This window comes from Hyperoodon ampullatus, assembly GCF_949752795.1.
Source record: "Hyperoodon ampullatus genome assembly, chromosome: 7".
NCBI classification, from domain to species: Eukaryota; Metazoa; Chordata; class Mammalia; order Artiodactyla; family Ziphiidae; genus Hyperoodon; species Hyperoodon ampullatus.
Window position 1 is genome coordinate 14,048,301 of NC_136920.1, and position 11,900 is coordinate 14,060,200.

Genomic DNA, 11,900 nt, shown 5'->3' on the forward strand with positions numbered 1-11,900 from the left:
AGTTCTCAATAAATATTTATTGAGCGATTGCATAAGTGAATGACTGCATGGATGAATAAATCAATACTTAGGTTTCCAGGCTAGTCACAAAAGTCTATTTCAATTTTAATGAAGCCATACTAAGATACCGTTGAATAAAAATCAAGGCCAGACTTTGGTAAGGAGAGCCTTTATTTGAAAGGATTATTTCAAGAGTGGGAAAAAGGAGTGCTGTAATAGAAAGAGGATATTATTTCAACAGGAGAACTCTTAGACCACAACATCTACAAACACCTGAAAGGTCAGGCAGGAAATGGTTATTCTTTTATGGAAAGGAGTAAGCAAGGTTCATGGAGGATCATTCTGAATGCCAGTGTTGGCTCGGGCTGAGGGTAGGTCACAGTGCAGAGCCCTGTGTGGAGGAGAGAAGCTTGATTAGTGTGCGCTCAAGCCGATAACTTTTGTTAAGACATGAGAACACTTTGTTCTGATGGTTCAGTGGGGATAAGCAGTCAAGCTAACCATTTATGAAGGAAGAGTAAACAGGGCTACAAAGAACCCAGTTCTTCTGCCCATTTTTTAATTGGGTTGTTTGGGGGTGGGGTTGATGTTGAGTTGTATGAGCTGTTCATTTGTTGAAGATTGGGAATTTGAAGGCTTAGTAGCTGGCCTTGTCATAGGTAACAGGGGGACATGGTGAGTCTTACTAAGCTGAATGGAAGAAGGACAGTTCTTTGCAGGAAGACATTTCAAAAACACAAAGCGGATGGAGAGGTTTCTTTAGCAATTGCTGTTTTCCAGGATAACAGGGCTTAGGTGTCTTTGTATGTCTTGCAGCACTTCTCATCCCTTGGTTTTTGATCCTCTCTTTAGATTAAGGTATCTGCCAAGATGTTCCACTTACAAGGCCCACAACTGCTGCAGATGTTAGAGAAATCCTTGAGGAAGAGCCTCCCTGAGTCCTTAAAGGTGAGAGTGGAACATTCTTAGGGAAAAAAGGACTAGCAACAGCCTCAGAAAAAGGTGGGAAAGAGAACAAGCATTCACTGAGCACCTACTCTGTGCCAGACACACTCATCTTGCATCTCATTTAGTTCTTATCATCTCTCTGCAAGGCAGGTATATCATGTCTGTAGAACCAAAGAGGAAACGGAGGCTCAGTTATATGACTTGACCAAGATCACAGCAATAGTGAGTGGCAATGCTATGATTTGGATCCACTATGTTCTTTGCTGTGTGATGACCCCAAAACTTTCCCTTGTGCCCTTTCAACTCTTATGTTATATAACACTGGAAGTTTGTCCAGAACTGGCAAAGTTAATGTGTAATTTATTCTTCCCAAACAATCAAGTGCCTGACGAAAAGTTAACCATTATGATTCTTCTTTGTAATTAATAACTGGTCAATTTCTGTTTTGCCAAACCCCAAAGGATTATTATGTTTAACTTGGGGTGAGACAGAAATTGTGTTTAAGAAGTGATCTTATACCATAGAGAAGTATTTTTTCTTGCAATAATGTATGTTGCAAAGGGACTAGGCTATTGCTAAAGAGTGCCACTGCATTATGATAAAGGCATTAATTCATCAAGGAGACATAAGAAAGGCTGAAATGTCTACACCCAACAACAAAGGCTCAAAGTACCTGAGACAAAAACTGATAGAACTGAAAGAAGAAATAGGGAAACACACAGGTATAAAGACTTCAACAGGGCTTCCCTGGTGGCGCAGTGGTTGAGAGTCCGCCTGCCGATGCAGGGGACACGGGTTCGTGCCCCGGTCCGGGAAGATCCCACATGCCGCGGAGCGGCTGGGCCCGTGAGACATGGCCACTGAGCCTGCGCTTCCCGAGCCTGTGCTCTGCAACGGGAGAGGCCACAACAGTGAGAGGCTTGCGTACCGCAAAAAAAAAAAAAAAAAAAAAAAAAAAAAGCCTTCAGCATTCCTCTCTCAGCAATTTGTAGAATAGGCAGAAAACCTATAAATATATGTGAACTTATTACATATGAAATACAATGAACCAGCTTGAACTAATTGGCATTTATAGAATACTTCCCACAACCACAGCAGAGTACATATTATTTTCAAGTGCACATGGAACATTTACCAAAGTAGACCATAATTTAAAAAATTTTAGAAGAATTGAAATCATACCAAGCATGTCCTTGAACAATATAGAATTAAACTCAAAATAAAAAAAACCTGAAAGGTGTCTGGGAAATACCTGAATTTCTAGAAATTATACACTTCTAAATAAATCATGCTTAAAAATCACAAGTAAAATTAGAAAATATTTTAGTTGAATAAAAATACAACTTTTGAAAAGTTTTGGGATGCAACCAAAACAGTGATAACTGGGAAACAGATAGCATCAAGTGCTTATAGTAAAAAAGAATAATGGTCTCAAATCAATGCTTTAAGTTTCTACCTTAGAAACTAGAAAAAAAGAGTAAATTAACCTCAAAGCAAACACAATTAAGAAAATTATGAAAGATAAGAGCTGAAATCAATAAATTTGAGAGAAGAAAAACAATTAAGAAAATCAATAAATCTAGACTCTGGTTCAGTGAAAAAAATCAATAATGTTGGTAAAGTTCTAACCAAACTGACCAAGAAATAGAAGACACAAATTATAAATATCAGGAATAGAACAGGGAGCATTACTACAAACACAATAGACATTATAAAGATATTAGGATACACTATTTTCAATAGTGAGCTCATAAATTTCACAATGTATGTTCTGTGAAAAGCACAAATTACCAAAGGTCACTGAAGAAGAAAAATGCAAACTATATTGTTGTCCTATATCTATTGGAGAAATTGATTTTGTAATTTAAAACATTCCAACAAAGAAAACTCCATGCCCAGGTGGTGTCAGTGGCAATTGCTACTACACATGTAAGGAAAAAATAATACCCCTTCTACACAAACTCTTGCAGAATAGAGCCTAGGAGAAAACACTTCCCAAATCATTTTATGAGTCCAGAATTACCCTGATACCAAAAATCAGAAGTGGGTATTACAAGAAAAGAGAACTACAGAACAATATCCCTTGTGAACAGAGATTACCCTCAACAAAATACTATCAAGTCAAATCCATCAATGTATTGAAAGGATAATACATCATAACCAAGGAGAGTTTATCTTGGAAATGCAAGGCAGGTTCAACATTCAAAAATCAATCAGTGTAATTCACCATATCAACAGACTAAAAAAGAAAAGCCATATGATCTTCTCTCAATAGATGCAGAAAAAAATATTTGACAAAATGTAATATTCCTCATAGAAATAAAACTGTCAGCAAACTAGGACTAGAAGGAATTTCTTCAACCTGATAAAAAGCATACTGGAAAAATCTACATCTATCATCATACTAAATAGTGAAAGAGTGAATGTTCCTCCTAAGATCGGTAACAAGGCAAGGATATTTATTCTCACACTTCTATTCACATGGTATTGGATATCCAAGCCAGTACAATAAGGCAGGAAAAAGAAATAAAAGACATATGTATTGGAAAGAAATAAATTAGTGTTTATTCACAGATGGTATGATTGTGTAATGTAAAAAATCCTAAGGAATATACAAAAAAGCAACCCTAAAAACTCCTAGATATATAACTAAGTTTAGCAAAGGCTTTAAGGTGAATATACATAATACAAAAATTGTTTTTCTATGTGTTAGCAATGAACAATTGGAATTAAAAATGAAAAATCAATACCTTTATAAGCACCCCCCCAGAAAACAAAAACAAGAGACAACAACAACAAAAAACCTTAGGTATAAACTGTTAATTTACAAGGCTTGTCTCTAAAATAAATCTCATTTTCTTTTGTTGATGAATCATAGCTCTGGACTTCTCAGGGCAGCATGAATATGATGTATAATTCAGTATAGTTAATTACACTGATCATGCTGATGGGAAACCTGGAAGGAATAGCATCGTATTACACCTTTTTTTTTTTTTTTTACCTTTTTCTGGTGCTCTGACACCTTGTATAGGGATCACGTGTAGACTCAACCATGAGTGCTGAGTGTAGCCCAGAGACACTGATCCTTCTGACTGAGGTAGGGTAGGGAACTGTAGAGAGGAACAAGGTCGGAAGTCAGACTGTTCTGACCCCACAAATTCATTGTTTTCTGGGTAACACTGCAAAAATTAAACATCTCTAAGTCTCAGTGCTCTTGCCTGTAAAATGAGTAAAACCGGAAAGTAAATACTCTCGGTAGACATTCCTCAACCTTAAAGAGGGTTATGATTACCTTGCAGAGCTGTTGGGAGGATTAAATAAAATATGATAAAATTTATAGCCAACACTTCTGGAACACTTACCAAATATCAGGAACTACACAAAGTGCTCAACATGAGCTCAAAAGTCTAACTCAAAAGTCTTTTGTATTTTTTTTTTAGGAAGAGGAGTTACTAAATCAGTTAGGTGCTCTGTGGACTGAGATATTTTTATCTGAGTGGCTGCTTTGAAACGTTTTCCAGGTTAAATTGTTTTCTTCCATCTCTGTAGGGTAGATCTCTGATGTTTGAATTGTTATTTACTTCTTGTGTTAAGTGGATCCCAACTTTTTGGAGAAAATTCTTGGCACTACTAGCCTTAGCCAACTCTCTTGTGAGGCAAAGTAACCCACAATATGAGATCCTCGGTTTTAATGTGTAAATATGGTTCTTTTCCTCTCTACTCAGTTGATTCTTTGATGACATAGTTTTTTCCCATAAGCAGAAACCTAGAATATTTGTAGGAATGGTTCTTGTTACAAATGTATGACCTAAAACTCATTCTCATTCAATACTCACTAAAGTCTCAAGTGAGAGAAAAATTTATGTATCATGGCCTGAGGACAGCCCATCTCTTTCTCAAAGCAGTGGAAACTATTATAAATAGGTTTATCTCACATGTTAACTCCAATTCATTCAATTTGTAGTGGCTGCCTGCATCACTGTGTTCTGGCTTAGTGTTGCTACCATGTGCACAGAAATGTGATATATAAATGTCACTGGTTCCAAACTCCAATGTTTAAAAAATGTATTTTTATTATTTTTTATTTTCCCTAAAACTGCATTTAATTTCTATATTGAGCCCCTGCTGATGGCAGAAATTTAATAATTTTATAAAAAAACAGTAAAGTCAAAGTTTGCCTCCCCCTCTTTCCCCTTAGTCTGACATAAACATTTCATGGCAAAGGTAGGGATGCACAGGGTGAGGTGTGGTCCTTTGTCACTGAAGTGTTCACCATTCCACTGATCCCTGGTCTTTGGCATCCTTCCATACCATCTGCTGAGGCATCATGTTTCCAGTGCATTTAGGTCCTGAGGTCTGCCCTAGTATGTACTGCTGTTTTTCCCCTCCACACAACTGCAGGGTCCATTCTAGTTTGGAGAATCTCTTTCTCAGCCTCTTCAGTGTTTTGAGGGCACCAATGTTTGAACCGATGCTTGTAGTAAAGATTAAACAGATTGCCCAATATGTGATGTTCTTGGACCTTGGTCACCAAAGCTTGTGTTCTTAATACTGTGCTCTATCTCTACTTATTAAGTAGGCAGGAGTTCATTTAACCTTTCTGGAAGGTAATTTGGAGATGTGTGTAAGAAAGAAAATCTTTAAACTGCAGTTGACGTTTGATCCAGAAATTCCCCTTCTAGAATTTGTAATATCAGGCATATTTGCAAAGGTTTATGCAAAAAAAATGTTCATTGAAGAAAAAACTGTTAAAATTAGAAAACACTGGAATGACCAGCAATAAGAGATAGTAAAACTGAATTAGAGTCCTTCCATAAAATGGGTATTATGCTGTCGTTAAAAATGACTATGTAGATTTGTTTACTGAAATGGAAATATGCTCATAGTATAGTGTGTATGTGTACGCATGGGGGGAAATAGATGTTAAATTAATATGTATTAGGTAATTTCATGTTTAAAAACTATGTGTAAATAAACAGAATAAAATGGAAAGAGAACACTAAATTCTGCAATGTGATAGTAGATGATTTTTAATTTATTCATTTTATTTATCTGGATTTTAAAATGTATTCATATAATATTCTCATTGTTTGACCCCAAAATCTAGAACCTAGTAGAACCTGAAGATTGAACTGAATGCCCTATTAGGTACTTACCCTCATTTCATAGAAATAAACTTTGAACTGATCAAACACAAGGCACTTTGCCATCCCTTCCTAATAAGCTGACCCTCTCACTTTGTCGGAATACTGCAGGTTTATGGGACGGTCTTCCACATGAACCAGGGGAACCCTTTCAAGCTAAAGGCCCTGGTGGACAAGTGGCCTGATTTTAATACAGTGGTTATCCGCCCTCAGGAGCAGGTAAGGTGCCAGATGTGGAATGAATTTGCATCTATGTTTGTATTTGCTATGAACCTACCATGTACCTTGCAATGTGGTAGACCCTGGGGATACCAAAATGAATTGCAGTGATAGTGAACAAGTCCCTGTCCTCAAGAACTTCACAGCCTGGAGGGAAACACAGACAAGCAGATAAATTATAACATGTTTTGAAAATGTACAAAAACATACGAGATACAGAAGTAGCACTGACCAAGAGATGATTAAAACTGTAGATGTCAGGGGATGCAGGGAGAGGATCAGAGAGCCTTCATAACAGACATTTCACCAAAACTGAATTTTGAAGAATAATAGGTTTTTGACAGGTTGACAAGAGCAGAGATTGCATTCTTTTTTTTGTTTTTTTTGCAGTACGCGGGCCTCTCACTGTTGTGGCCTCTCCCGTTGCGGAGCATAGGCTCCGGATGCGCAGGCTCAGCGGCCATGGCTCACGGGCCCAGGCGCTCCGTGGCATGTGGGATCTTCCCGGACCGGGGCACGAACCCGTGTCCCCTGCATCGGCAGGTGGACTCTCAACCACTGCGCCACCAGGGAAGCCCACAGAGATTGCATTCTAAGCAGAGAAAATAACACCCCAAAATATGTGAAGTTAAACATAAATAATGTTAAGGAAATATAAAGAACAAATTACAATACTTGTATCTGGGAATATATTTTCAGTACCAGACTTTTAAAAATCACTCAAACTAAGTGGTTAATCTGTTTCAAATATAAATATGTTGCAAGCATATTGCAAATATAAAATAAAAATTCATCTCATAGTATTTTGATATAAATTATTTACAAGTAAATTTTAAATGTATAGTGACTTTAAAAAAGCAAATTAAACAGAATACAAAAATAAAGATAATTTAATTATTGAAATCTAAAAATGGAATAATGTTCGCTTTTTTATGCAACCTTTAAAAGAGAGATTGTTGGTGGTATTAATGCTGAGGCATTTCTGTGCAACAGCTTCCAGCTATTCTACCCTTGTTGGGTAGTTGTTCTCTCCTTCCTTTGCCTTCAAAATAAATCTCACCCTTTATTTGTTAATTTTGAGGAGATCTTGTTGAGCAAATTTTGCATTTCAGTTTTGTTGGGAATATGAATTATTTTGTAAACAATAGTGCATTGTGATTTACATTTTAAAGACATCACGTGTCTTCACTCTGTATAGCTTTATCACATGTGAGAATTCTAATACAAAGTTACCTGTGTCAATTTCAATATTGTTTTCATAATCCATTTGTTCTGAGACTCTTTGAAACAGAGTAACATTTACTCTTGCAATGGAAACTTGACTTTGACAAAAATTCCTTCCTTCTCCTGAGGATTACAGAATTACTGAAGAATGCTTTGTAAACTGGTATGTGTTTGGCTGATTTGAAATTGTAATGTAACATATAAATACCTAGTTCATCAAGTTTTTCTTACTCATAAGTGGAATAATTAATTAAATCCTTTACTTAGTCTTATGATGTAAATGATTCAGGAATGATGATAGTACATCAAGAAGAATATCAATATGATATTTAGGTTTGTAAAACATCACTGTATAATGAAATACCAAGCACAAGTATTCTAATCACTGGGTATAGTCAATTTGATTTATTTATATTACCCAACCAAACAGGAGATGGCAGATGACTTTGATCACTACACCAACAGCTACCAAATCTATTCTAAGGACCTCAAGAACTGTCAAGAATCCCTTAGCACATCAGACGTCATCAACTGGAAACAACATTTGCAGATCCAAAGTATGTAAGGGATCTGGGATATGTGCTGGCTGCTAGGACTGCTCATATCTATATACCTGTAGGGTCACTTTTGATCCTGAGTACATTCCCCTACAACCTTTATTTCCTTTTAGCAAACTCCAGACACTCAGCTTGATGTTCATTCCCTGTATCAGCTGCCACCATCTCTTCAGTGGAGTTGAATTCAAACATTACAAACTCTAAGGTTCTTTTAAGAACGTGTGAGTGATGCAAGTTCTCGTTACCGGAGGATTCATGATATATTTTTCAGACATATTCAGGATCCCTTAGGGTGATTGGATGTGAGAGCAGAGCTCCCCCTCTGGTCTTCCATTCCGAGAATTAGAATGATAAGTCCTTGTACCACAGAGCACTACCCCAGTCACAAGAACACCTGTCATTGTTGGAGTCAGACTCCCTTGGGTGATATCCTTGCTCTGCCTGTTACTTGCTTTGTGATCTTGAGCAACTGATGTAACTTAACTATTATTCAGTTCCTTCACATATAAAAAATGAAGATAATAAAAGTACCTAAAATATAAGGTTAATGTAAAGATTAAATGTGGTATCGGACCAATACCTGGTTATGTAGTATGTGAACATGCAAGGTTGCCTACTGTTTTCTAAATACCAATTCTCCTTGATTTCACAGTACTATAGTCAGGATTTCTAGTATTATCTCTGTATTGCAGAAGAGAAAACATGCTTAGGTAGCTACATGGCCATGGTCACATGGCCATTTGCAACAGCAGAGGCAACAATGTCCGACTTTAAGTCCTGCATAGCTTCTGTTGGGAAGCTTCGTGAAGCATCTAAATGGACAATTGCTTCTCTCCTAAACTTATCCCTCTCTAGGTTCACAGTCCAGTCTGGATGAGGTGATACAGAATCTTGCAGCCACTAAATTCGTTAAGGTCAAGCAAACACAATGCATTCTCTATGTGATGTCTGAGACAGCGAGGAAACTTCTTCCTTCCCTGCCGGAGACAAAGAACTTACCTGCTGGATATGGCAGACCCAAAGCCATGTGAGTTTGAAAAAAGACACTCTGCACTATTCACATCTTTCACTATTGAAGTAGCCTCCCAACTTCTCCCCTTATATTCACTCTTGTCTCCCTACAATCCATTTCCAGGGTGATTGCTTTTAGTAGGTAATGTGGATTATGTCCATTCACCCGCCAAGAAGCCATCGAGGTTTCTCAGCATACTTTTTTTTTTTTTTTTTTTGCGGTACGTGGGCCTCTCACTGCTGTGGCCTCTCCCGTTGCGGAGCACAGGCTCTGGACACGCAGGCTCAGAGGCCATGGCTCACGGGCCCAGCTGCTCCGTGGCATGTGGGATCTTCCCGGACCGGGGCACGAACCCGTGTCCCCTGCATCGGCAGGCGGACTCTCAACCACTGTGCCACCAGGGAAGCCCTCAGCATACTTTTAATAAAACCAAACTCCTTTATGGACCTTCAAGGTCCCGTAAGACCTGGAACCCATCACCTTTTGGACTTCATTCTGTCCCTCTAGCTAACTCCCACCAGCAGCTCTGGCCATCTTTCTGCAGCTCGATCTCATACATTCACACATGCATTTGCACTTTGTCTGCTTACAATGTCCTTCCCCCTGATCTTCATATATTTGCCTCTTTCTTGCCATTCATACTCTCAAATGTCATTTCCTCAGAGAGTTCTTCCCAGAGAACCCTGTCTAAAACCACCGCCTCCCATAAGTCTTCAACTGCAAAACCCAATTTTTATTCTTTATTGCATTTATCATTATCTGAAATCAGCCTGTTTGTGTACGTGCTGACCTGTTTGTTCTTTGACCCTCTCCCCTCCAACGTTTCAAACTCCACAAGTGCAGCGACCTTCTTTATGTTGTTCACTGATAGATCCTCAATACCAGACGGAACACATAGCAGAGGCTTGAAAAATACGCATTTAATGAATTCACTTCACAGAGCAAAAGTTTTCCAGTAAAAATTTAAACAAATTATATATTTTCCCCCATTGATGTCCAGTCTAACACTGAATAGAACGGAACACTGATGGTGGAGATTTGAGCTGGAGATGCCCAATCCTATGACCCTCTGTGTGTTAATGTACCTGGAAAAGCTTTATTCACATTGTATCACACATGACACCTGAAAAGCACCTGCACATCTATAATCTCATTTGATTCTCCTGTCCACCCCATGAGATAGACAAGGTAGGAGATATTATCCTTAGTTTCCTGACAGAAAATAGGCTCAGATAATGAAACAGCTTGTTCAGGTCACATGGATGGTTAAGGGCATAATGGGCTTGAGTCTAGATCTCCTAGTTCCACATGGTGGACTCTTTCTAGGACACCCCCCGAAGCCTCTTTACAGCCTGCAGATGCCTTCAGATTCAGTGTTCTGTACTTCGGGGGCTGCCTGCATGCCACATCACTCCCCCTCTCTGGACTTCATTCAGTTCCCACAGTGGCCAAGGACCCTCTGATGCCAACATTCTAAGATTCCATGATTCTAAGCTCTGGCTTTATATACAGCTTGCTAGCATGTGCTTTGGGGCACTTGCCTATTTTCTGTTTACCTATTTTTCTTATCTGTAAAATGGGGGTGATAACAATTCCCTCATATTAAGGGGAGAGTCACTGCATTGCTGAAAGGACTGATACTTAATTTTTATGTACTTCTTATTGTTTATGGGCACAAGTCCTAGGTACTCGTGATGTAATTGCTCTTATATCAGTATTTGAGGAAGGTACTATTAATATCCCCACTTTATAAAGAAGAAATGGAGGCAGAGAGACATTATATTGCCTGCTCGAGATCACACAACTAGCCGGATTATGAATCCCGGCGGTCTGGTTGCAGAATCTATACCTTTACCTGTGCTCTCATTTGCATTGTCTGAAGACAATTTGGGGGCAAACAAATATAATACTCCACAGGATGTGCGATTTATGGACTGTTCTTTTTCCTTCTTCTCAATAGTAACCAAGAGATGTTTAAACCCTCATCCCTGGATCCTACCCACGCTGCCATGGTGAATAAGTTCTGGCATTTCGGTGGCAATGAAAGGAGCCAGCGGTTCATTGAGCGCTGTATCCGGACCTTCCCCACCTTCTGCCTGCTGGGGCCTGAGGGGACCCCTGTGTCCTGGTCCCTGATGGACCAGACAGGAGAGGTGCGGATGGGGGCCACCCTGCCTGAGTACCGGGGCCAGGGTCTCGTCTCCCATATGTTGTTTGTCCACACCCACGCTCTGGACAAACTCGGCTTCCCTGTATATAACCATACAGACAGAGCCAACAAAATCGTACAGAAAATTAGTCACAATCTGCAACATATCCCCATGCCCTGTGATTGGAACCAGTGGAACTGTGTGCCTCTGTGAAGCAGCCACGAACCCAAGACAGTGCTGGGTGGGCTGGTCACATGGCAAGAGATGCTGGGATGGGTGGGCAGAAAGAAAGAATAAACTGTAATCAGCAGTAAAGCAGTGTGTGTTGTTTGGGCTCTGGGGAAGCAGCGTGAATGGTCAACAGAACCACCAGAGTCCCTACTCCCAAATCACCCACGAATTTCCCTTTGGGTCCAGCAGACCTTCCTATTTCCTCCACATTCCAACCCTGGCAACTACCATTCTATTCTGTGTTTCTGTGAGTTCAACTTTTTGTTTTTGAAGATCCCATGTATAAGTGATATCATGCAGGATTTCTGTTTCTGTCTGGTTTATTGTACTGGTTCACAGTTTTCTTCTAATACATATGGCTAGTAAGGAAACTATCCATAATCAATAAGGAATAAATGCAACCCACTGTTCTAGT

General features: G+C 39.1%; 1 protein-coding gene across 1 annotated transcript; it reads left to right on the forward strand.

The window, feature by feature from the left end:
- Positions 1–870: 870 nt before the first annotated feature.
- On the forward strand, positions 871–11,467 carry LOC307055739 (glycine N-phenylacetyltransferase; the record flags this gene model as incomplete). Its single annotated transcript, XM_079707938.1, has 5 exons — positions 871–948; positions 6,204–6,311; positions 7,966–8,092; positions 8,948–9,119; positions 11,065–11,467. The coding sequence occupies 5 exons, from the start codon at positions 871–873 to the stop codon at positions 11,465–11,467; spliced, it is 888 nt and encodes a 295-aa protein (XP_079564064.1).
- Positions 11,468–11,900: the final 433 nt, after the last annotated feature.